At 46.8% G+C, this 27,500-nt stretch overlaps 2 protein-coding genes across 4 annotated transcripts in view; both read left to right on the top strand.

Annotated features, from left to right (window-relative positions):
* HAUS3 (HAUS augmin like complex subunit 3) overlaps positions 1-12,109 on the top strand; it is a 48,736-nt gene extending 36,627 nt beyond the window's left edge. The window contains exons 5-6 of the mRNA XM_085871405.1: positions 10,218-10,452; positions 11,405-12,109. Of these exons, the coding sequence (XP_085727531.1) occupies positions 10,218-10,452; positions 11,405-11,671 (502 nt within the window). The 3' untranslated portion in view covers positions 11,672-12,109. The remainder of the gene's footprint in view (positions 1-10,217; positions 10,453-11,404) is intronic.
* POLN (DNA polymerase nu) overlaps positions 1-27,500 on the top strand; it is a 119,102-nt gene that overhangs the window by 37,089 nt on the left and 54,513 nt on the right. For 2 of the 3 annotated variants that reach the window (XM_085871403.1, XM_085871400.1), the window contains exon 3: positions 13,575-13,698. In XM_085871403.1, the coding sequence (XP_085727529.1) occupies positions 13,599-13,698 (100 nt within the window). In that variant the 5' untranslated portion in view covers positions 13,575-13,598. Of the gene's footprint in view, positions 1-12,297; positions 12,402-13,574; positions 13,699-27,500 lie in introns of those variants that run through there. The other variant, XM_085871401.1, reaches the window with a different exon arrangement.

The raw sequence follows: 27,500 nt of genomic DNA, 5'->3' as shown, positions 1-27,500 counted from the left end.
ATTTCATGGAATCGTGATGCTTGCTCATTGGTTTACACCGTCAGTGATAGGCTATTTATAACTGCGTACACACGTTGATCGCACTGCATGCAGGACAATGGCGACAAAGCGTAAGCTTACAACTAAAACCTACCAAGAAAAATACGACATTATCCAGTTTTGCGAGGCAAACCCACTGATGAAGAAAACAGCCATAGCTGAGAAGTTGGACATCAAACGGCAAACATTGAACGATATCTTGAAGAATAAGGGCACGATGTCTGGACAAGCGGAGAAGATCACGAGGCCGGTGGTAAGTGTGAAATGCGTGAAATGTGTGTCCTTTGAAGATGTCTGACGCGCTCATTATCTGGTTTCGGCAAATGTCGGCTCAACCAAATATTCGGTTGGACGGTGAAATGTTGCTGCTGAAGGCATGTAAATTCGCTGCGGGCCTCGGGCATGATGATGCCGAGACCTTGCCGATGCACTGGATAGACAGATTCAAAGTGAGGTGGGGAATCGGCAATAAAGGTCAAGAAGTGCGGCGAATCAGGCAGCGTGATTTCGCAGTGGTGCACGACTGGAAGGATGGCAAATTGAAAGATATCTTGGAAAGGTCTCAGCCTCGGGACGTGTACAATGCCGATGAGACTGGGCTTTTCTGACAGATGCTGCCAGAAAAGTCTCTGGGGTTCGTTGGTCAATCCCATCATGGTGATAAGCAGGCGAAGTTGTTGTCTTACAGTTGTTCATTATCTTTACTTTTGATAAACTGATTCATGAATTCCATCTTTGCTTGATTACTTTCCAACTCACCAATGAACCCCCACCTATGCCCCGAGGATTGTGTTTTCCTTTTGGTACAATAGCCGGCTCTCACACATACGTGTCCAGGCCACACGCAACTTCATCCTTCACCCCACAGTCATCATGAATGTTCGCATATGCGTAAGTCGTCACATTTCTAAGTCGTCACTTTTTTCTCGGTCCCGATGGTGACAACTTACGCCTAGTCTACTGTATATATGTATATATATATATATATATATATATATATATATATATATATATATATATATATATTTATATATACACATATGATATATTGTTGCGGGCTGGGTATGGGCTGTGAGCGCGACCGCGAGGTGGAGCAGTAGGGTCGACTCTACCGAACACCCGGAATCTAGATCGTACCTGTCGGATAACTCCGAGGGTACAGGTCCCTTTCCGGACCGTGAATCGTCAATAATTCCACCACGTGGTACAGGGTTATTTGCCAAACTTCAAAATATCTAGACCCACGTGGCGAGCTGCCGAGTATTCACACCCTCGACGGCACTCGTACGGGACGAGCTGTATGCGGGCTCGACCCGTGCGTGACCCGCGCGGACGGTCACCGAGCTTCCGTCGGTCCCAAATGCACACCAAGTTAAACCAATATAAGAAACACAAAAACGAGCTGATGCATTTAACAAATAGGGTATTTATTAACAGTAAGTGGGGAAGGAGGGAAGCACGTAAGGGCAGAGTTATCACGGCTAATAAGAAATGCAAGGCAAATAATTTACAGCGAAGGCACTTAACAATTTACTACTTAAAGACGGGCCCACCGACAGACACACACACACACACACACACACACACACACACACACACACACACACACACACACACACACACACACACACACACACACACACACACACACACCCACACACACACACACACACACACACACACACACACACACACACACACAGAAACCCAGAAGGACATGGACCTGTCCACCTCGGGTGGTTTGGCTGACACGAGTGAACCAGGCCAGCGGCGAGATGCGGTCCGAGGAACCAGAGCACGCCAGCCCGCGCCAGTGAAGAGATGAGCCAAGAACCAGAGCACGCGCTCACGCCAGCGACGAGATGAGCCGGGAACCAGAGCACGCGCTCACGCCAGCGACGAGATGAGCCGGGAAGCAGAGCACGCGCTCACGCCAGCGACGAGATGAGCCGGGAACCAGAGCACGCGCTCACGCCAGCGACGAGATGAGCCGGGAACCAGAGCACGCGCTCACGCCAGCGACGAGATGAGCCGGGAACCAGAGCACACGCTCCTGAAGACGGGGCGTCGATCCTTTTCTACCCGCTCGAGCAGATCCACCCGATTATTTGCTCTCCGTTCCTTTTATCCCCTTTTCGGGCACCATTCGCTCGTCATGGCCCGCTCTCCTTGGGTGGGACACGACACATTCCCTTATTTGGCGCGCAGCCAAGCGAACCGGTTCATGACCATATTTGGGAATGGAATTCCATCCCCGAACAAATTTCGAACACACCCGCATACCAGCGAGCGCACGGAGAATGATGGAAGCAAAGGTTGTGGTTGTTGTAGTTGTAGATGTAAAAATCCTAACTATCAAAATAACTCCGCAGCGCATGAATATTTAATTATCCATTAAACAAGGGAAAGGGAGCTATCTATCCACATTTACTTATTGAAATAACAGTTATAGGACCTGTATGTTGAGTGCTCATGGCTTCCAGATTCGTAACACTACCCCCTCCCCTTTTTTACAGACTCGTCCCGAGTTGTCAAATTTTCGTGTGACCAGCATGTGTAAGTTCTCCCCTCGTACTATTTACCTATGGATCGCTGAGTGCGACATTTTTTTCATACATATCCCAAAAAGAAATAACCGAATACGCTGCGTAACGAACTAACAGGCTCATATAGACGACTTAAATACATTGCCGGCGCTACGACAGACATACAGGTGGGTAAAGAACTTATTTACATTTTTAACTTATCTATTTACACTAACCATGGCCCAGGACCTGGCATCTGTGGGAAAGAAGGCACAATAATGTCAGTCATTTTTGTGTGGGTGTGTGCACAGCAGCTGGAAGGTCAGACGTCTTCAGGGCCTGCTCAAAAGGTCCCTCTTTTGTCACTGAACCTTCTTTTTTTTCAGTCTTCAGCTGCTGGAGGCAACTCACCTAAACACGGCAGGCCTTGTGCCATCCCACAGGCCATTTGAAGTGGCCTTTATGCAAGAAGAAAGACGTGGCCAGGCTGCTCATTGCAGTCTCTGGCTCATTTGAATGAATGGCTGGCGATAGATGCAAAGACAAATGATCACACGGGCTGCTCAAATGCAGTCCCCGTGTGCGGCTGCCTGCAGGGCAGTTCTGGCAAAACACACGATGATCCTGGCGCACATGGTGATGGTGACACAGGGGCAATGCAAAGAAGGGGTAGCAGGCATGGGGTTATGACAGAGGCAGGCAAACGAGGCAAGGCAAGGTAAGGCAATGCGGACCAGAAGATGTAGCACAAACAGGCCGGTATGCGAAGCTGGCCGGCCTCTGGTCTGGTCCCGTCAGGTTGTGTGGAGGGAGTGCGGTGGTGCCGGCCTCTCCGAAAACGGGCTCGGACCTACTCTACTGTCTCCCCCCAACCTATCGCCTTTGCCTGTCTCTGTCCATACCCACTCCCTTAGTTTGCAATAACCAAAGAACAATATTTAGCCCCTCGTTATTTTTTTTTCTTGTAATTTTGTCTCCCTAACCCCCTATATTGTCTTTGTCTGGCTAACCTTACCTGTCAACCAAGCCTACTCCCAACCCCTAAGTTCCTTTTTGGAGGGGAATAGGGAAGATGCTAGCATCCTGCCTCGAGGCCCAACAAGGCCTCAGAATGGCCTCCTCATAATTCAGCAATCTTTCCAAGGTGGGTCCAGCGGCCTACAGAGAGTGAAGGGATGGATGGTGCGAAGGGGTACATCTCCGAACTATCCTAGCACTTATTAACTTTAAACTACCCCGGGGCTTCCAAAACACCTGTCTCTTTAAACTATCGGTTCGAGAAAACATGATCCCCATCGCCTGTGTTGGTGTCCATTTCAATTCGGGCATAGCCCTCAAATTTTCATTCGTGCCCTTGCACAATTTCGTGGTTGGGCAGCGTGGCTCAACTGACAGGGACTTCCCCTCTGCCGAACTCTAACCATGGCATCCCCAGGCCCTGAGGCTGTCTCCGAGCCGGCCTGCTCCCTATGAACGCGGGGGGTTGCCCTTCCTGGCATTGCCCCCTCCGATGCCCATGTGGCAGTTTGGTGCTTCGGGTCCCTTTCAGAGGGTCGCCCTTTGCCCCTCCACTATCCCGACCCCTTGGACCCTTGGCCTACTCTGGCCGACTAGTCCGGTGCCTGGGGTGCCCTCTAATCGATACTCACCTTCCGACAGCCACACTCCCAGCCGGTCCATGGACTCCTGCACCCCTCCAAATGGGTTTCGTGCCTTCTCTCCACACCAACAACAGAACGACCGCCTTTCGGTAAATTTTACGAACCCACTAACTAACATTACTCTGACCCCGGGGTCACTTGGGTGGGACTCACTCCTCCCCCCACTCATTCATTCGCACCATGCATACCACATTCGCTCCACTCACTCACTCGGGCCCGCTGACCCATACTCATTCATCACACATTTGTTTCTCCTTTTAACTCACTTATACACTCCAACACTGCCATTCTCCTTACTAAATTCCCCTAACTATCTCGTGCTCCCCGTAATCCCTTAAACTAGTGCACGTTCCATTTAATCTACGAAGCTAAGCTACGTCCCCACTACACGTTCCATGTCTGTCCGTGTCTTCCAAAATCCATTTCCCATTCTAAATCTAAACTAAAATCGTTCTAACTATTCCACGGGACCCATGGAGGACAGCTCATTCCCCCATGAGGCCGGTCAAGCTACGCTAAACCACTCCCACTAACTAATGCTTCCTTTGCCCAAACACCGGGCTTTGCACTGGAAGCGAGGCATTTTTTTTTCTTTTTGCACCGCCAAGGTGGTGGTCAATGGCTCACTCCCTCGTCCCTATGGGCGATAATAACGTCCCCTCCGATGGCCGAACCGTGCAGCCATGACGTCACCCTTCCAATCGCACAGAGCGCTCACTTTCGTGCGATTCCGCACGCGAGCCAACGTGCGTTGTTCGCCCGGCATTCGTGCCGCTAGATCCCCGCCGATGACGTCACCCGCGCACCGAACCTGTGTGGTTTCCCGCGCAAGCCAGCACGAGCGCATCGTCCCGGGAACCCGCTCCACGAACAGAACACGCGGCATGCAGCACGTGATGCCCCGCACACGCGCTCGCATGTGGACCCCTCCGTTCCAAATTCAAACCCTCGCCTATATTTTAACCGTCCACGCGACGGTCTTTTTCGAAACGCGGGACGTTCCCGCACCGAAATCCCTCCACGAAGACGTGCGCGCGAGGGCCGTTCGCGAAATGCCGAACGGGCCTCGTACGCGGCGTCTCGCGGGACCGGCGCGGTTAACAAAATACTTACTAGCGGCCCATGTACCATCCCCATGCACGCACTCACGCATCCTCTTTTACTCACACCATACGGACCTTCTGGCACACTTGCACCACACACCGGGACATTCATATCGGGGACTTGCGGCACCACAAGCAATCCCAGGGTCTCCATACCCCCCAAGCTCCGCGTGCACCCATTCACAGCACTCATCCGCTCAATCTCGTTCGGCCCGACCAGACTCACCTCATTGCGATCTGCTTCGAGAGAGCGCATTTTCTCCCACTGTTCCTAAGGGAGGTTATCCTGCTGCTCGCACCGGGTCTTGACACATTCCACCAGCTCAACTCCATTGTCCCTCCCTGACTCTACGTGTGTGTGCTCGTCTTTCGTTTCATTTAATCAGTCCCCCTCTATTGATTTCTCAGTCTCCGTCACCTCGTTCATTATTTCCGTTTCTTCCTGGCTCTTCGTCTCTGTTAATTTCTCCGTTTGTGTCTCCGTGAATCTTTCCGTCGTCCCCTCGCGTTCATTAATTTCTTCCTTTGTCTCTTTTATTATCTGCGTCCCCGTCACCTCCTTTAATTATTCCGCTGTCCCCTCGTGTCCGAGTTCATACACTTCTCGTCCAATCGCCATTATTTTCTCCGTCACTTCTTCCTCACCCGTCATCGTGGTCCGAACAGCCGCCACACTCCCCCTCGACTCGGTAATTTCTTCAGGTAGAGTCTTGGTCCCATTTGCAAAATCTTGGAGCATTTTTAAATCATCCGCCACTGTTCGCATACTCCAATCCTTGCGCTTCATCGCATGTTCCATTACCTTCATTACCTGCGCATTGTCACCTGTCCTGGCCGCTCCCACTGACTACATTTAGTGGTGCGGTTGTAGTAATACAAATAACCAGATGAATGGCATCACCACTTTTCCCAACCCTGGGATAAGGATGTGTCTTCCTCACGGGCGTTTTCCTGAGCCACGGATTCCTTTAACATTATCTCTACACTCTCAGAACCCACCTGTATCAGCTCATCTTGGTTAGACATGTTGCGTGTTGGGGAAAATTTTTTAAAACGCTCGTAATTTGGGGAACACGGGGGGGGGGGGGTGCTCCCTACACCCCCTGATCCGAATCCCGTGAATTTCTCTACGCAGGACGAGGGGCCGAATCGCACTCCTGACTACCAATTTGTTGCGGGCCGGGTATCGGCTGCGAGCACAACCGCTCGGTGAAGCAGTAGGGTCGACTCTACCGTACACCCGGAATCTAGATCGCACCTGTCGGAAAACTCCGAAGGTACGGGTCTCTTTCCGGACCGTGAATCGTCAATAATTCCACCACATGGTACGGGGTTATTTGCCAAACTTCAAAATACCTAGACCCACGTGGCGAGCTACCGAGTATTCACACCCTCGACGGCACTCGTACGGGATGAGCCGTATGCGGGCTCGACCTGTGCTTGACCCGAGCTGACGGTCACTGAGCTTCCCTCGGTCCCAAATGCACACCACTACGGCAACAATGGCCTTCTTTAATTAAACCAACATTCACCACGTTAAACCAATAAAACAAGCAGTCATAGACTGGTACTTACGAAATCGGCAATTTGACCTCTGACCTTGTCTAATAAAAGCTATCTCTCGAGAAGGTCGCGACGCAAACCAGAAGTTTCTACGATTATTCTGTACCAAACCATCAAAAATCGAATGTATGACCTCACTGTGACCTTGACCTTTGACCGATTTTGACCAAAATATAGTCAGCACGAGCCATCACCCTCCTGAATCACGTGGTGTAATTTGACATTGGTAGCTTCTTCCGTTCTCGAGTTATCGTGCCTACAAACAAACACACAAACACACACACAAACAAACACACAAACAGAGGACGGAAGTCATCAATATACCTACGAAATCTTTAGATTTCATAAGTAATAAACACAAAAACGAGCTGATACATTTAACAAATAGGGTATTTATTAACAGTAGGTGGGGAAGGAGGGAAGCATGTAAGGGCAGAGTTATCACGAACTAATAAGAAATGCAAGGCAAATAATGTACAGCGATGGCACTTAACAATTTACTACTTAAAGACGGGCCCACCAACAGACACACACACACACACACACACACACAGAAACCCAGAAGGACATGGACCTGTACACCTCGTGTGGTTTGGCTGACACGAGCGAACCAGGCCAGCGGTGAGATGCGGTCTGAAGAACCAGAACACGCGAGCCCACGCCACCGACGAGATGAGCCAGGAACCAGAGCAAGCGCTCACGCCACCGACGAGACGAACCAGGAACAAGAGCACGCGCTCACGCCAGCGATGATATGAGCCGGAAACCAGAGCACGCGCTCCTGAAGATGGGGCGCCAATCCTTTTCTACCCGCTCGAGCAGATTCACCCGATTATTTGCCCTCCGTTCCTTTTGTCCCCTTTTCGGGCGTGGTTCGCTCATCGCGGCCCGCTCTCCTTGGGTGGGACACAATGCATTCCCTTATTTGGCGCGCAGCCAAGCAAACCGGTTCATGACCATATTTGGGAATGGAATTCTATCCCCGAACGAATTCCGAACACACCCGCATACCAGCGAGCGCACCGAGAATGCTGGGAGCAGAGGGTTGTCGTTGTTGTAGTTGTAGATTTAAAAATCCTAACTATCAAAATAACTCTGCATCGCATGAACATTTAATTACCCATTAAACAAGGGAAAGGGAGCTATCTATACAGATTGACTTATTGAAATAACTGAGCTATAGGACCTGTATGTTGAGTGTTCATGGCTTCCAGATTCGTAATAATATACACAATGCATTATTACCCCACACTCTTATTGACCCATCGCCAAGCTTCATTGCAGTTGTCGTACACTGTTATCCCGTTCTCTGGTCCACCTTCAAAGACACTTCTGTCAATTATTGCCAAATAGTTCAAAGTTGGAACATCTGTAAAGATCAGCTGTTTCATTTTTACTGTCCATTTCAACCTTTCTGTTTGGTTTCCTCGCGTCACCAAGGCTTTTCGGGTAGATACATGTCCACCGAGTCCACTTGGTGCAAATGAGTATCTTACCATTCTTAAAGAAACTGTTTAACCCCGATATTTTCAGTGGGTTATTCGTAAGATCTTGGCTGGATCGCCATCTATCACGTGGAGACCATACCCGAAGGCTTAAAGTATTCAACCTCACTTTTGGAGAGAGTTTTGGCTGTTTTCCTCAATTGCTTATTTTGTCAACGGTAGCAGTTTTGGGTATCCTCCTCAGGGTTTTTGCATCCGGCTATTACTGAAACATGAATTTTAACTGCAATACGCCGCACACAATAGCCTTCACGAGCTAAAACTTTGATTTGTATGTGCTTGTCATGTGATATTTCCTTTCTTGGAGTCGTAGTGTTCACCAAACATTCACCATCACCACACAATGATATAAACACCTCGATACTCTAATAATCCTGATTCAGGTGTGGCACTTCCTGATTGCTTGCTTTACAGCCATTCCTCATTTACAACATATATCGACACACGACTGCACTATGGAGCATTTGACCTGGACACGAGACACAATGCTATAACGTGTTATTCACATTTTTACCTGGCCACCTAAGGTGGACAGAGGTTATGTTTTCATCCCTGTCTGTCTGTCTGTTTGTCTATGAACAGGCTATCTCAAAAAGTTGTCGATGGATTATGACAAAACCAGGTGGACAGGTTGGGTGTGTAACAAGGAATAATTGATTCGATTTTGGTGAAGAGCCTGATCGGGATGCAAGAACTTTTAAATTATTCTCGCCCTCCGAAGTGATACAATTGCAATGCCTGCCTCTGTCTGTCTGTCCATGTCTATACATTTTCAATTTAAAATTCATTTTCTCTGCAACCGCTCGACAGATTGATGCTAAACTCTAAACACAGAAAGGACTCCCCATGGAGAATATTTCAATGATAACTCTGATGTCGTAGGTCACATGGTATGCCAGCCATATTTGATGAAAGGAAAAATTTGGACATCATGTTTTCCAAAACCGCTCAACGAAACAATTTGAAAGTTGGCATATATCATCAACTCGTGATATGGGGTATACATAGATGGTTATAACGATGATATTGGTAAAGTGGTATTTTCCAGCCATAGTTGGTTGAATAGAAATCCTTCTCCTACGACCCGATGTGAGTGAAGAATTAGATTGGTGATGTCATTGGTCAAGTGGTCTGGTGGCCATATTGGATTGAAAAGAAAAACATTAAAAAAAAAATCTTCTCCAGAACCGCTTAACACATCGATGCAAAACTTCATACGTATGATCGATTTGTCCATGGGGAATATAGTTGGAATATATTTTTTTATATTCACCTTAATTGACGCAATTTAGCCTTGATGTGCACAAAAGTGGCCATTAAATATCTTAATAATCAATAAAGCTACGGATAATGGCGATGTACGCGATGTAATGGGGTACATGGATGATACGGGTATATGGGCCGTAATAGCAGCGTGTTCAGTGAACAATGGTATTTTTGTTTCGAATGAGCATGAGGTGAGACTATGCTCTCTCCGGAGTGCCATTTTCGTTTTTTAAGTGATTCTTAACCATTGAGAGATGGAGCCAAAAACGATATATAGCACGATATTTCAAAAAGTTGTGGACGGGTTATGACAAAACTTGGGAGGTGACAAGAACAAGCCGAGTAGATTTTGGTTAAAGTACGGATTCAGAGCCGATTTATCAGTGGGATTCAAACCGTAAACTGTTCAGCCTGGCTGAGGTATACATTCTACCAAGTGCCATTCTAGTTTTATAGATTTCTATTCACTTACCTATCCCTTTTTTGCCTTCAAACTTTCTCAGTTTTTATGCCACTAACCTTTCTTCCTGTTGTGTTCTGTCTTTTGTTTTACAGACTATACCAACTCCTTGGAAATGCTCAAGAACTCGTGCCTACTTACAGTGGCCTGGAAAAGCTTGCGGAACAGACCTTGGAGGAGAATGTTTTACTGGAGCAGCGGCTGGCCGATGTCAAGAGCCGCACTCAGCACAGGCTCTCTGAAGTTGTGGGAGCCTGCGATGCCCTGCAGAATGTTGTCTACCCACCACCAGCTGGCTTTCAGTATGGCCCACCATTACTCACACCAAAAGTATGTAGCAACTGCTCTTCTGTTCAAACATTTTTTTTTAATGTGAAAATGGACTGGTGTAGTGGGTAGGCGGGAGGGGGTTGGGGCAGAATGAATCTGGTAGTATGGTGTTGTGATCATGTGATCAAGTTTGTTGAAGTGATGTTAAAAGTACATTGTGTATATTTGGTCATCATGATCTATCTGCTGAAATGGGAATACCAAACAGGCTAATTGGGTTTAGTTGGTCTGTTTGGGATTTTTGTCTGAGCCCATAGGTTGTGATGCTGGGATCCCAGGTTTAAATCCCTTACACTATATTGATTTGTTAATTACCTCAGCCACCGAAGGTAGATGGAGGTTATGTATTCACTTCTGTTTGTCTGTCTGTTTGTTTGTGTGTTTGTTTGTTTGTCTGTGAGCAGGATATCTCAAAAAGTTATAGACGGATTTGGATGAAATTTGGTGGAGTGATTGGGTGTGTGACCAGGACGAATAGATTAGGTTTTGGTGAACATTCGGATCCGGATACAGATACTTTGATTTGCCTCACAAATGCGAGATTCCGCCAAAACATTTTATATGTAGCAAGACATTTCAAAAAGTTGTGGACGGGTTATGACGAAACTTGGCGGATGAGTTGGGTAGGTGACAAGACAAGCCGATTAGATTTTTCGGTTCTGGTCCACATGCAGATCCGGCCTATCAGTGGGATACAAAATATAAACTGTGTGGCCTCGTGGAGATGTACCGAGTCTCTGCTCTGCTCTGCTGAGTGATGTTCTCGTTTGTCTACCAATTTATGCAAATGTATGCTGATGTCTCCAAAGTGTCCATGTATTGCAAGTAATCTCTGTACAAGCTGCCCCATTATCTCTCGATCACCGTTTTAAATGATTACTGCATGTTGCGAAAACTTTTATATTTAGTTTTCTCCACTGGTTTACCTTGTATCACATTCCACTGTCCACAGACTGTGCATGACGCCATCCGGGATTTGGAAGAGAAGCTCCAATTGCTCGCTCCCCAAGTCTATGAACTGCTCCGACAAACAAAGATGCAGCAACAAAGACTAGCAGCCTCTCCGCTCCTCCGTACCCGACGTGAGCTGTACGTACACTTCCTCCTGCAGCCGGACCTTCTTCCACGCATCGTGGGCGATGTGGAACAGGGAAAGGTGGTTCAACAAGCTGGTGTTCCATTCCCCTTTGAGGTGGCTGGATCATCTGGAGAAGCTTGAAATGTGTGACAAACATTTGTTTTGAGTCCTCCAGGTTTTATGATATTTATAAACATTACATCACCGCTCTTGGCATGGAGAGGTACATCTACAGTGTGGTATCTTGGAGTCTTGGTTTTGGTTGAGGGCCTTTTGAAGACTCATTTCTCCTGCTCTGCTGTTTCTACCTGCTTTGCATCATTGCTTTGCTGGCCTTGTGAAACCCTGCCATGGAGTAGAAGAAAGAAGAAAATCAAATTTACATTGCCAAGTCTTTGTGACATTCGTAGGATTCCTCTCCTTTTTTATTTTTATTTTTTCTCCCACCAAGGGACATTCCAGGACATTGATGAATGTAACCTAAATTGTGCGCGAAATAAAATGTCATGTAAACAGTCATTAATTGTATTTTTTGTTGAGCGTGCATCCATACGGGAAATACATTTTGAAGGAGATGAAGACTGTGTTGTCTTTGGCTTCTCGCATGGATCTGCATCCACACATGCGCACCGAGGCTGCCTGTCCGTACACGCGCGCACTGCCGAGGCTGCCCGTCCGTACACGCACGCAACAAGGCTGCCCGTCCGTACACACGCGCTACTGAGGCTGCCCGTCCTTGCATGCGTGCTGTCCCTGCCTGTATATATACGCCGAGCCTGAATGGTGCAATGTACTGGATGGTTGTCGATGAATATCACACAGGGGACGTGACAGACCTATCTTGAGCTGCCAACTTATCCCTTTGGATTTTGTGAGTTGTAGTCGGTGCCACATTGATTTTTTATTTATTTCTGCTTGAGGTACTGGACGATCAAATCATTGTAATAATTGAATCCCTGGCGTTAATGGAGTGGAGGGTGAGTGTGTTTTATGTGTTTTTCCAGTTGCTTAAAAAGATGGACGATGCTTTATTTCATGATGGAAATTGGAGATCATCGAAATTAAAACTTCTAGTGTTCATTTTAAAATGTACACAATGAGCGTGTGTGATCTCACAACTTGCGATGAAATTATATTGTCTTCATGTGGAACAGGTTTGTATCTTTTCCCTCTCGGACAAACGTTAAAATTAAGTATTTTTGCAATATACATTTGTATCATTGCTGCAGTAGACTTTTATACTTATGCTGAGCTTCTTAAAAGCAGTCGTGGTCACTGCCAACCTTTAAAACTTCAAAACGTTCAAAAAAAGTAATCCTTTAATTCAGCTCTCCACACGAATCCATCCTCACCTTTAACGTACCAACACTTTGGTCTTTCTTTGCACTGATTTTCATGATTTCGTTTTGCATTATTGTCGGACAAATATCCCTGACTTGTTTAGCTTTGTTATCTCCAAAGTTTGTCAGTAATATCACAAACGATTTGGAAGTTGATGAAATTCTTCGCAAGGTGGTTTTCACAGTTCAACCTTTGGCATCATGTCTGCCATGGGAACTCACTTTTTTCCCTAAGGTTGGAAACTCTCTTTAAGCAAATCTCTTTCTTTATACTTATCCTTGCAAGGTGTTACATTATATTAATTGTAATAAAATAGTGAGCACAAGGTATTACATGACTGCACTCTTCCATTTGTGAGGGTAGACTGCTTGTCCTGTTAAAGGATAAACATCAATTTGATACTCTAGACATTAATGGAACAGTCTTCTTGTCTCGCTCTAATGTATGCTGTGTGATTATAACATGATTAATGAGGAAGAGCTATCAGCAAAGACTTGGTTGCTTCACTTGTATGAAATCGTGCCATTGCCATTTGTAGTTCAAAGGGGATTTTTTTTTTTTGCTGAAGTACCTGTAAAGTGATTTACTTTGGTTATAATTAAAAGTTTCCCTTATATTGTCACACTATATATTGCTGGACATTGTCTTTATAACAACTCGAGCCAAACGCTTCTTGTTTCACTCCTCCCAACCAAACCCACAGCCCTAGTAAATGTGTTGAGTGACCATGGAAACCTGGCAGCAGCTCTCTGTTCCTCCCCTCTCAGCTGCAGGGCGTAAAGTCCTTACGATCATGCACCGGATGCAGGCTCAAGAAGAGCAAATTGGTATGCACCTATACGTGAATGAGATGAATGTGGCTTCTCATTACCTCTGTCACCGAAGGTGGACTGAGGTTATGTTTTCATGCCTATATGTCTGCCTGACTGTCTGTGAATAGGATATCTCAAAAGGTTGTGGATGGATTCGGACGAAATCTGGTGGACAGGTTGGGTGTGAGACAAGGACGAAATGATTAGATTTTGGTGAAGATCCGGATCCGAGAATTTTAAAGTGATTCTTCACCATTGAGAGTGCCAAAACGATATTTAGCACGATATCTCAAAAAAGTTGTGGACGGATTATGACCTAACTAGGTGGACAGTTGGGTGGAGGACCAGGATGAATCGATTCGATTTTTGTGAAGATTCAAATCCAGATACCATAATTTATTTCAAGTGATTTCTTCACCATTGAGAGATGGGGCCAAAAACAATATATAGTATGATATCTCAAAAAGATGTGGATGTATTTGGGCGAAAATTTGTGGATCAGTTGGATAGGTGACAAGAACAAGTTGATTAGGTTTTGGAAGTCTGGATGCAGATCCGGCCTATTGATGGAATACAAAACAATAAACTTCAGCCTGGCAGAGCTATGCACTCTACCGAATGCTGTTGGAGTTACCTCCGCCACCTGAGGTGGACAGAGGTTACATTTTGAACCCTGTTTTTCTGTCTGTCTGTCGGTGAGCAGGATATCTCAAAAAAAAAATGGATGGATTTGGACGAAACTTGGTGGACATGTTCGGTGTGTGATTCAGACGAATTGATTCGATTTTGGTGAAGATCCGCATCCCGATCCGGATACTAGAATCTTAAAAGTGATTGTTCACAATTTAGAGATAAGGCCGAAATTGATATGTCGTACAATATTTCAAAAAGTTCTGCATGAGTTATGACAAAACTTGGTGGATGAGTTTGGTAGGTGATGAGAACAAACCAATGAGATTTTGGTTAAGGTCCTGATGCAGATCCAGCCTATTCGTGAGTTTTACCATACATAAACTGTTTAGTCTGGCGGAGGTATGCGCTCTATCGAGTACTGTTTTAGTTGCAATGTGTGTTTATAAATTGTGATTATCGAAATTGTTCACCTTCAAAGGCGATGTGGAAGTGTCGACACTTTAGCCAAGCTCTGCCCTTCATGGCCAAAATACTGTTATTTCATGTTTTAACTTCAACTTGATTAAATAGATAAAGTTTTCAATGTCACGTCGACCTTCCGTGTGAAAATAATGTGGTGCAGCAAATTTTGTGGCAATTTGCCCAAGGGTATGGAATCGTAGAGAAATCAGAGCGCGCGCACACACACACACACACACACACACACACACACACACACACACACACACACACACACACACACACACACACACACACACACACACACACACACACACACACACACACACACACACACACACACACACACTGATGGTTGTCCGCTGGTGTCAAAATGTTTAGGTGAGGTATTGGCCTCTGTGCACACGTTCATGCGAGTGAAGCCCTATCCTTGATCTACACACACTCTGGCACACCTGGCAGTTCCATGTGGCATCTGCTTCATTTGTTACTATTTCCACTTGTTCCTTCCTTCGAACACGCTTCTTCAGGTTATTTACACGAATCATTTCAGCTGTTCTCACACCACTCTGTACTGCTGCTTTCCATTTTGCTCTGGCACGGGCCATATCCTCCCAAGACTTATGGTCAATGTTGATCGCTTTCTGATCTTTAATTACATACTTGAATCTATTCCTTGGACCACCTTGATATCGTTTGCTGTCTTTGATCTGTCCACAAAACATTTCCTTTGGCAGACGAGTGTTTGGCCTACAAACAACATGTCCCATCAGCGTAGCTGTACACTCATCAGCATTGTCTCTACGCTCGATAACGTGGCTCGCTCCAGCACTTCATAGTTGCATTCCTACTGCTGCCATGAGATGCGCATGATTGAGCGCAGACACCGCTGATGGAAAGCCTCTAACTGATTTATGTGGTGTCAGTATGTTGTCCAGGTCTCCAACCCATAGAGCAGTGTGGTGAGGACAACTGCTCTGTCCACTTGGATTTTCATGTGAAGTTGGATTCCTCTAACTCTCCACACTGATACCCAGCAGACCAAAGGGTTTTTGAGGCTTTGTAAATATGGTTGGCTATATCTGAATCCAGTTTGACATTGTCTTGGAGCACACGACCAAGGTAGATGAACTGACTGATTTGCTTAAGTTCTGAACCATCAATCGTTATTCTTGGAACTGGTGGTGTTTGTTCAGGTGCTGCTTGCATCATGACTTCAGTTTTGCTGAGGCTGATGGTTTGTCCAAATTTAGTTGCAGCAGCATCAATCTCAGCCATCAATCTCAAAAGTCAGCCATCTGCGAACAGGATTTCCTGAAGTATCTCTGAGCTGACCTTGGTACATGCATTTAACCTTCGCAGATTAAACATCCGGCCACTGGTTTTATACTGAATGCAGATTCCGTCTAAGTTTTTTTTTTGTGGCGTCGGCTAAAACAGCTGCAAAGAAGATGCTGAACAGTGTGGGTGCAAGCACACAGCCTTGTTGTGTAAATCATGTAACTCACATATGTGTATATATACACCCACACACACGTAAATCATGGAGTTACGATAGTTCTCCAAATGTAGGGATGGCACGGGAAGAAATGGCCCAAGCCAAATCAAAAAAATCCCAAGCAAATCAGCCTCCATTTCATCTTCTGAGCCTTCAACCTCAACTGGACAGCCTGCCACACCTGAATAAGCCTGCCACAAGCAATATGTACTGTATCTAACCCCAATCATGATAACACTCATTAAAAGGTCATTAATTTTATTGTTTTTATTTTTGTTATATGTTTTCTTGATTATTTTTTTTAATTTTATAAAATTTGTTATGTTTTCTCTATGCATTGTTTACTGTTTTTTTTGAGGTTTTTATGCTGCTCTCCAACCTTAAAAAGGTTGAAATCTTCCCTGTTTTAAACATAACCCAGATTTTTACATGTTAAATATTGCCCCATAACACATTTTTGGATAATACGGCGTTTCACGGGAACGCATCCCCCACGTTATACTGTTGTGGTGCTGGGTTCGGGGGCGGGGAACGACCGCTAGATGGAGCAGTTGGGCCATCTACCCCCCCCCCCCAAACACCCGGAATTGAAGGTCGTCACTCCGGATAACTCCGAAGTCGACGGGTCGCTGAATGGATCGTGGACTCCAATATTTTGACCATGCGGTTAGGGTCTTTTTGTATGATTCCAATTTACCAAATTAGCCGCACGGTCGAGCAACCGGGGAAGCCACACCCTCGGCCGGCTTTGTCCGAACCGAATCGCTGTTACCGGCTCAGATCCGGCGTAACCGAGCGGGAATTACCAAAGCCGCGCCGGTCCAAATAACAATTTACGGCACAATCGGCCTCCCTAATTCTCAAGCCCGAACCATACTGGGTCAATGAAAGAAAACACAGACAACGAATTGGAACATTTAACAGTTATTTATTTACAATAGGCAACAGGGAGGAAACACAGAGCAGACGTAATCACGAATATTTATGGCAATGTACAATGGCAATCACTTAACAGTTTTACTGACAAGGCTGGCCACAGACGGACACACACCCAAAAAGAAATGGCGCCAACTGGCCTTTATTCAGACCCTCCAGGTCAGGTCAGGTATGGGAGCATGTGCCAGAACAGCGCGTCGCTGCGTCCACTTTCCGCCGGTACTCCAGGGGCCTCCGTCTGGCCTTCCCCCAGGCAGATGCCAGGCCCATCCCCATCTCCTTGAGATGCTGGTCAACCTGCTGCAACCACGAGGCACGTGGTCGGCCCATTGGCCTCCTCCACTCACGAGACTCCCTCGCTGAGAGAATCTGGTGAGCAGGATCAGCGTCAGAAAAACGAGCCACATGTCCATACAGCCGCAACTGACGCTCACGGACCATGCAGGTAACAAATCTCATCCGAGTCTTTCTCAGCAACCGCTCATTGGACACAAAATCTGACCAGCGATAGCCAACGATTCTCCGAAGAGACCTGGTACCAAAGGAATTAAGTCTCCGTCTCAGATGCTTGGTCAGAGTCCAAGTCTCGCATCCATAGAGCAAGACTGGAAGCACCAAGGACCTGAAGACTCAGACTTTCGTCCTCCCGCACAGGTACCGGCAGCGCCACACCCCATGATGCAGTGAATCCATGACTCCCCAGGCCTGACCCAGATGTCTACTGACCTCTGACTCACAGCCAGCAGAGACATGAATATCACTGCCAAGGTAAGTGAATCTCTCCACGACCTCAACATCCTCACCACAAACAGACACAGACAGGACAGCAGCATCCAAGATGTCATTGAAAGCCTGGATCTTAGTTTTGACCCAAGAAACCCGTAATCCCAGCGGCTCCGACTCCTCATTCAGCACCTCGAGGGCCCCCAAAAGGATATCTGAAGTCTCCGCAAAGATGACTGCATCATCTGCGAAATCAAGGTCCCAGATCTTGACATTCCCAAACTATGCATGGCAGCTTGTTCTTTCTGAAATCCTCCCTAAAATCCAGTCCATACAAGTGCTGAAAAGTGTGGGGGCCAGTACACACCCCTGACGAACTCCAGTAACAACTGGAAATAAGTCAGAGATGGTACCACCACACTTCACAGCACTCTCGGAACCAGAGTAGAGTTCAGACATCAGATCGATCAGTTTTGGTGGCACCCCACGAAGACCAAGAATCCTCCAGAGAGCATCCCGATTCACTGAATCGAACGCTTTACAGAGATCAACATAGGCTGCAAGCAGCCCCTGCCGAAACTTTCGTCTGTGTTCGGTGAGGATTTGTTAGATACACCAAGATACGCCAAGAGAGCCAAGATACGGTCAATCGTTGACCTCTTTGGTGTAAAGCCTGACTGCTCTGGACGCTGGTGCCCAAGCAGATGATGGCGAACCCTATCAAGAATTATCTGAGCAAAGATCATGCCCGGCACTGAGAGCAGCGTCACCCCTCGGTAGTTGTTGCAGTCTTGGCGATCACCCTTCCCTTTCTGCATGCACAAAAAAGCACAAAACTGCATGCAAAGACACAAGTGCAGCATATCCACCAGCCTTGAAAAGTTCAGCACGGATACCACAGATCCCTGGAGCTTTACCCCGTTTCCAACGGTTCACCGCAGCCCGTGTTTCCACAAGCGAAGGTGGACCACAGTTGATTGGAGGGTCAGCAACAGGCATTGTAACACCCTTGACGTCCAACTCGACAGCTGGGGGATCAGCCTGGTACAACCGCTCAAAGTAACCGGCCCAGCGGGCCTTCACTTCAGACTCCTCTGTCAAGAGCCTACCACTCTCTGCTCTCAGTGCAGTGCTCCGAGGGATGGGCTTGGATGAACGCAATGCGCGAATTCCCCTGTAAGCGGGACGAGAATCACCTGTCCACAGGTGATGCTCTACCCCCTCACAGATTCCTCGCACATAGGCCTCCTTGTCCACCCTTAGCGCACGTACAGTTTTACGCCTCAGCTTCCTGAACAGCTCAGCTCTGCCATTCAGCCTGGCCCTGCGACTCTGGTCAATGGTATCCAGTGTCCCTTGATAGACAAAATTCTTCTTTGCCCTGCGGTGAGTTCCAAGACATCCACCGGCAACATCAAGGACGGTGGTCTTGAAGGCACTCCACAACTCTTCAGGACCGCCCCAAAGCACCCAGACACCCCAAATGTCAACTCAGCCTGTTCACAAACTCCTCAGCTACTCTCTCATCCTTGAGCTTGCAAACATCCAGCCAAGGCTGGGATGGTACCATTCTCCAGGATTTAAGGTGCAGCTTTAGAGTTGCTACAACAAGCCGGTGGTCAGTATTGAGAAACTGAGCACTCCGGTAGACTCTGCCGTTATGGATCATCCTCCAGCGACCGTCAACGAGAGCATGGTCAATCTCCTTTGCCACACCACCAGCATTGGAATACCAAGTCCAGCGATGAGCTTGTGGGCGCTGAAACCATGAACCAGCCACCCTCAGTCCATGGCTTCTTGCAAAGTCAAGGATCTTAGTGCTATTCTGGTTCATAGTTCCTGACCCATGGGGACCAACACATGTCTCATAACCATCCCTATCAGTTCCAGTCGATGCATTGAAATCGCCCAAGACTAGAAGTGTATCTCGTCTGGGCACCGATCAACCACAGACTCGAGCGTGGCGTAGAATGTGTCCTTCACGGTGAGGTTACTTGCCTCAGTCGGAGCATAGACAGAAACCAGGGAAATGACACCAAAGGAGTGACGAATCCTTAATCTCATAATACGCTCGTTGACCGGTGTTACCTCAATTATCATTGGGGTCAGCTTATTGGACACAGCTACAGCAGCTCCTTGAGTATGGTAACCATCAGAGCGACCAGACCAATAGTAGGTGTAACCACCCACCATTATCTCGCCACAATCCGGTGTCTGAACCTCAGAGAGTGCTGCAATACCGATGTCCAAACGCTTGAGCTCAGATGATAACAGAGACAGGTGATCATCCTCTCTTCGAGATAGGACATTCCAGGCACCCACCCGAAGCGACCGCCTCAGGTTAACCCAAGGAGACTGCAGTCTGGTGGACGACACCTCAGCACCACTCCGACACACTCTCCCGCAATCTGACCCAGGGATGTTACCCCGTGGTTTCCCTCCTTTCATCAAAGATTGGGGGTGCCAAAAGCTTTGCCCCAATCCCGTCATCCAGTGAGCTGCCCTGCGAAGGGAAGCTGCATAGGAGGTACTTCCACAGAGTGGGTTTTCAGATTTTTTTTGTGTTTTGCGGAATGAAGGGTTTTACGGTGGCCAGAGTGCAAATCCTGCCACCAACCTCCTCATAAAAAGTAACCCAACCACAGGAGGACGTCCGCACACAGTTGGGCACTTGATATGGATGGCCGTTGGCTCACAAGGAGCTCCTCCGCCCTTTGACAGGTTTTGTTTTTAATCCTGCTGGGTGTCTATATCCAAACACCCTCCTCACCAGAAAGCCTGGTGGGGGAGACGGTTTATTCGCCGACAACCCGACCATGGAACAGGTTAGTACAGGTTTACATGGTACCTGTAGCAGGTCACAGATCTAACCTGACCTGACCCTCCAGCTGCAGAGGATAGGCAAGCTGGGGGTTAGAGTTTGGTTGGGTACCTGGCCGCCTCGTGCGGTTTTACCGACTCGCACTTGTGGAGCTCGGAGTCCGTGGAAGGGAACGGGGATCCCCAGCTCGAGCGCTCCAACACAACCCACCACGGTGGGACTCAAACCCATGAACCAGAATTCAACGAGTGCAGCCAGGATCCTACGAACGACCCGGCCAGCCACAAATGATGACCGATGACCAGGAGAGCCCAGCAGACCAGAAGCAAGGAATGTCCTCCAAGGAACCCCGCAACCACCGGATACAGCTCGCGATCCTTCTTATCCCTTCCCCATGCGGGATGGAGGGATCCGTTCTCGGATAACTCGCCTCCGGATTGGACGGGGCGTTTTTGGTTGTCCTGGTGGTCAGCCGCGATGGGAGGAGGGGCGTGTCAGCGTCTTGGTGCTCCTTCCCCAAGAGAGGCTCTTTTGCATTCCCCAGTGTTGACAGAGGAGACATTCTTCTTTGATGGGGCGGAGTTGGAGCTGAAGCGATCTCACCCCTGATTGGACGAGAGGAACATTCCATCTTGCTGGGGCGGAATCTGCTCTGAAGCGATGGAAACTCCATCTACGTTTGTGGCCTTGAAAACGTGCGTAATAGAGCTGAAGGAGTGGAGGGGATTGATGAAGAAAACTAACGAAAAAGAAACTCGCAGCGCACACATGAAATTAACCCATTAGACATAGGGGAGGGATTCTAACTATCCACATCTACTTAACGAGATAACTGAACTATGGGACTGCTGACTGTCTGTGTGGAAAAGGCTTCCAAATTCGTAACATTACAAGGGTCTCCTGTATATCGATCGACTTGAACAAAGTTCAGAGGCGACTCGCCTGCATTGGCCCTGCTTTGTTCTGCGGTGCGTCGTCCAGTGGCTGGCTCCCTGAAAATGTGCAATTTTATTTCACACCACATGTCCTCTTTTTGTGCAATCTTTCATTATATGACCCGTCAATTCGGCATAGATAAATACGTACTTATAAAAAAAAAACCTAAACGTTTCCTTTTTAAATGTTTATTCACCATATCGTTGGAGTGCTTGCTTGGAGCGCTCTTCAAGCTTCGATCTCTGCAAGCTTCCATGGTGATACCACGGTGCGGTTGTCCCTGTGGACATCTAAGGCATTACGAAGGTAAAATAAATTGGATGATTACAATGAGTAAAAAATGTTTTTCGTTTCAAAGGAATAAATTGCCACAACACTGCAGGATAGCAAAGAGGTACGCACATTCACTCTCAGCTGTCTAGCCTGAGTTTGAATCCTGACTCAGCTATAAACTGTCATATAAACATCGACCCAGCTATAACCAGTGTTTCACAGGCAGGTGACTCATCAATGTGTGCCGTCTCTCGGATGGACGTTAAACTGGACGTCACATCTGCTGGAATCCCCCCCACCCTCGTCTCCCCTCCACATTCTCTCCCCTCTCCCTTGTTGTAGAATCTTGTAGTTAACGTTTTATCCGAGTCGATGTAAATCCTGTTTACTAAATGAAAGCCACAATTAATTCACTGTCCACAACGGAAAGTACATTACATCAGATAATTTTATAAACATCGTACCATGGAGTCAAGCCACTGAGATGGTAAACGTCTATGATGATTTGCACTAAACCAAGATTACATTTCCTGGCATTTAAATGTTCTTAGCAGGGAGTGGAGGGGGCTGATAAGCATTAGGCAAAAGAACTCCAACTGCAATACGTGTCTACAAGGTGAAAAGCGATTGATATAATCATGGCAAAAGTTGGTGTTATCAACCAGGTCACTTTGTTCCATAGCAAGACATTCCTTTTATCAACATTTAGGTCAAAAGACTCTTGGATAAAGGGAAGCATAAATGACAGCCAATTCGACTTGTAGCATAAACATTAAATTTATAAAGCACCAGCAACCATTACAAATTGAGAGTACAATAATATAATTATTTTCTCCCACACACTCATTCACCCCTCTGCCTCTCTCACCCCTATTCCACCCATCTCACTCATTGAAAGATTGATTGAAAACCATTAAAAAAATCTTCTCTGAAACCACTTAAAGGTCCCCTGACAGGCAAAAGTACTGAAATTTCATTTATATATGTCGTCGAGGAGTTTTTCATCATGATTTCAGATCTGACAATGTTTTTTCACAATACTCATTCTGTAAAATGTAAAATTAGAAAAACAAACCTCTTCGGGAACGCCCCTAAAAATTATCCTGAAAGGGGCGTAACCCACATGACGTCAACTACAGGATTACAAAGGCTGCACATAAATTACTCGGGTTGGTGGTCTACGTGATTCTATTGGCTTTCTGTGGGTTTCCACATTTGATTGGTCGACTCGATCGCTTCGTTCATTTCTGCTTTAAAAAAATCGAACATTTGGTTTTGAATAATGGATGGCATGGACTTTGATTTGTCTGGTAACGACAGTGAGTGTGAGAGAAATGAAGGATTTTGGTCTGAATAACATGTAGAATTGTCGGATAACGTAGTCGCGGGAGGTGAAGTTCAGGCAGCTGGAAATGAAATACGGCCTTAACAGTTCGAGCCCAAAGCAGGACAAGCAGAGGAAAATGGCGATGAAATTCCCGGCGTTCATTATGATCGGGAGGACATAGAAGGAAGACTTTGCAATAACAACTGGTTAGACTAAATCCTATTCGTAATTCAATAATGTAAATTCGACTTGCATACTGCTCGATATCAGAAATATTTTCGTGAGGTGACGTGACTAGCGCAGCGCAGCTTAGCGGACATGTTTCTCCGTGGCGAATAAATCGCAAGCAAGGCCGGCGCATGTCATCGGCCGTATCTATCCGCGCATAAAACGAAGCAATCTCGCTGTCCGGATACGATGAAAACTTGTGTGCAGAACACACCTTGTGACACAATTGTCTCGAGTAATCCGATAAATCTGACATTCTGTTGCATTTTTATTTATTTTATTCCTACTGTCGTCATGTAGCACCAGTAGAAAACAATGAAAAAAAGAGAATAATAAATAAAGGCTACAGCACATCAGATTTATCGGCCGAGTCGGAGGGACAACGGATTTATCGGCCTAGTCGGACGGACGACGGATTTATCAGACTAGTCTAGATCAGTGTTTCTCAACCGGTTCCCCGGATCCCGAGGGTTCCACAAGAGGTCGCAAGGGGTTCCGCGAGAAACAGTAATAAATAGGCTAATGTATATTTGAGTAGTTTTTGTTTGATTTAATATTCGTAATTTTACGATACACGTACGGCATATTGTTGGAAACTCCTTGGTTATTATAATAGAGGCTTCAACCTCTTGTATTATTTACAATTATAACAACCATAGGGAATGTATTTAACGATGTCTATATGGCGCCAGTGTGAAACCGCCCTCACTGGTTAGTGGACGTCCTGTACGCGGCGGATTCGTGTATCATTGTGTGACTGACTCAAGTACGGGACGCATGCACGGTGTCCATCTATCTTCTCTGTGCTTCCAAGCACGAAGTCTCTCCCTCTCAAGGTTAGTTCTTCTGTTTACCTTTATTGCTTCAGCTTTATTTGTTTAAGTTTTGTTTATCAAGTTACATGAAGTGTGTTTTTTAATTGTCAAACAGAATCGGGGTTGACAAACACTTTCAAACAAAAAAATAATAATTTTCTTTTGTGAATTAAAACCTCGGGTGTGAGGTCTCATAAACGAGCAGTATTTTTTTTTCATTGCCAATAAATTTGACAAAAAGAGGGTCATTTTTTTCCTTAAACCAGGTATCCGAAAAAAATATATTATATTTACCACGTGAACTCCGATAAAAATATAAAAGAGCAAGATATTAATATATCTATAAAAATATAAAAGAGCGAGGTATATAATAATTTTTATGCAGGGGTTCCCTGAGACATGAAAACTATTTCAAGGGTTCCACAAGGGTAAAAAGGTTGAGAAACGCTGGTCTAGACTCCAGAGATCTCGAGTCAATCCACTCTGTGCGAGTTTCTGTATGTGACGTCAACGCTGCGATTCGCTGAAGTCAACTTTTTTTAGGGGCGGGGCATAGCAAGTTGTGAAAAGCACAATAAATGATCGAAATATTGCTCTAATTATCCCATTTTTGATTTTAAAAAAAGCATGGGTGATTTCTTCACAAGGAAGGTCAAGTTAATGCATAAATAACCAGAAAGTTTTGCATGTCAGGGGACCTTTAACTGATGCGAAACTTCATACATATGATCGACTAGCCACGGAGCAACTATCGGGGATGCCTCTTCGCAGTGGTTTTACATGTTGGGGGCCAAATCTTACCCGTTTTTTCCTGCTGCCCGGATTTGTCAGGGCAGCATAGTCACGGTCAGAGTGCCGATAGATCCTCATGGACCGGCTCTCTCCAACTCTCCAACTTTGTCATGGCCCTGACTTTGTGATGGTGGGGGTGCACCATCCTGGATGTGGGGGATCTCTGGATCACTCCAGGAAGATCAATCGGCTGTCTCCGTGCCACGGGATGAATAGCTCGACTGGAAGTCTCTCTTGCAGAAGACCATTTACCATTGAAGAACGAGTCTTGCTCATGAAGGCTTGTGTGAATCTGCATTGGCTGACAGGTAGAACAATGGATAGAATGTACAAACTGTTGATTGAGGTGTGCTTACTGCCGTGGGAAATAATAAGCTGACGTTTTGAGCGTGAACCCTTCGTCAGGATAAAATATGGTTTTCGGAGCTCTTTTGCTCAGATGAAGGGTTCACCCCCAAAATATCAGCTTCTCCCTGCTTCTCACGGTGGTTAACATACCTCGATCAACGTCTTGCTGATTTCACGCATTGTATGTACCAATATAATTGTGATTCTTAATACGTGAATTTTAAAGGCATACAGAAGTGACCTCAAGGAAGATCATTGTAATTTGCAGAAGCAAGTAAATCCTAAAGTTCACCTGCTTACTGTGACTTTCTATTTATTACTAAAACTCTCATCTTGGGTATATATATGTGTGTGTGTGTGTGTGTGTGTGTGTGTGTGTGTGTGTGTGTGTGTGTGTGTGTGTGTGTGTGTGTGTGTGTGTGTGTGTGTGTGTGTGTGTGTGTGTGTGTGTGTGTGTGTGTGTGTGTGTATATATATGTGTGTATATATATGTATATATATATATATATATGTGTGTATATATATGTATGTACAGTCAAAGCTCGTTACTATGCCACCCGTCGGGACCGAGCAAAAGTGGCATAGTAGCGAGAGTGGCATAGTAACGAGATTTTGTAAAAACGGCCTTATTTTCTCAAGTTACCCATCTGTAGTTAATCTTCAGACAAAATTTATTCCAGCAAGTAAAAGGCACGACTGTTGTATAAGCTAAGTGAACGGAGAACATACACACACTAACAGAGTTCACACACTAACATATGGCATGGCGAGAAATTCACGACACAGAAAGCTTTCAAGAATCGTCGGCCATGATTTTCTTTCGGCGGATCTCGTGCATCTCGTATATCTAGCCGATCGCACGCTTGCATCACACCGGGCTTCCCGCTTCTCTGCTGCATGAACTTCCGGACGGTGCCACAAGCGCGCTGGGCTTCCTCGAACGGAACGATTTCCTCCTCGACAGTTACCTCGTCATCTTCGCTTTCCACCGGCTCCTCACTGCACAGAATCTCCTCTGCAATCTCCTCCAGCGTGAAATACCCGCCAGTCGCGAGGCGCTCGTCGGCTTCGAGAAAGTCAGACAGCTCGATCTCCTCGTTCTCGTGCATCTTTTCCTCGGCAGTCAGAGCTTCCCAGATGTCGGGCAGCTCCGCATCCTGTGGCTCAGTTTGGATCTCCTCTTCGATGAACTTGGCCTTCGCGAAACAGTTCCTGATCGTCGACTTGCCGACCTGCTCCCAAGCACGCTGGGCGACGTGTAGAGCGTCGAGCAACGTGAACTTGAACTCCTTTCCTCGTCTATCGCCTCAAGCCGGCGGCATGGCAGGAGCTTCTTGTAGTGGCGCCTTAAGGTTCTCTATGATTCCCTGATCCATTGGTTGCGGCACTGGCTGTCGTGTTGGGTGGGAAGAAGACCAGTTGGATGTTCAGCTCGAGCTCGGGAGGGTGGCCAGAGAAGTTATCGAGACAGACCAGCACTCTGCGTCCCTGCTGGCCGAGTCGTCCGTCCCACGCACGCAACATCTCCTCGAAAAGCTCCGCCGTCATCCACGCCTTCGAGTTCGCCTTGTACTTGACCGGGATCTCTTTGTTCTTGAAGGCACGGGGTTTCTTGGAATTGCCAATCACCAGAAGAGGGAACTTCTCGCTGCCGCTCATGTTTGCCCCAACCAGAAGAGTGATCCTTTGCTTGCTTTTCTTTCCTCCAGTACACCGCTCTCCCCTGAAAGCCATGGTCTTGTTCGGAAGCAGCTGCCAGAAGAGTCCAGTCTCGTCCAGGTTGAAGACGTCGTCTGCGGAGAACTGCCCGAGTAAGGGCTGGAGAACCTGTTATTGCCACTCAGGAAGGGATTGCGAATCCACCGCTCCAGCTTCGCCCTGCACTGTCTTGAAAGTGATGCCGTGGCGCTTCTTGAAATTGCCCAACCAACCGTCGCTCGCCATGAAGTCTGGGATGTGCATCAGCTCGGCCAGTTTCATCGCCTTCTCCTTGATCAGATCGCCGCTGACAGGCACATTCTGTCCTCT

The sequence above is a fragment of the Eptatretus burgeri genome, chromosome 2 (assembly GCF_056783735.1).
Source record: "Eptatretus burgeri isolate ZD-2024b chromosome 2, Ebu_testis_v1, whole genome shotgun sequence".
In the NCBI taxonomy this organism is placed as follows: domain Eukaryota; kingdom Metazoa; phylum Chordata; class Myxini; order Myxiniformes; family Myxinidae; genus Eptatretus; species Eptatretus burgeri.
This window is presented reverse-complemented; position numbering and strand designations above follow the sequence as displayed.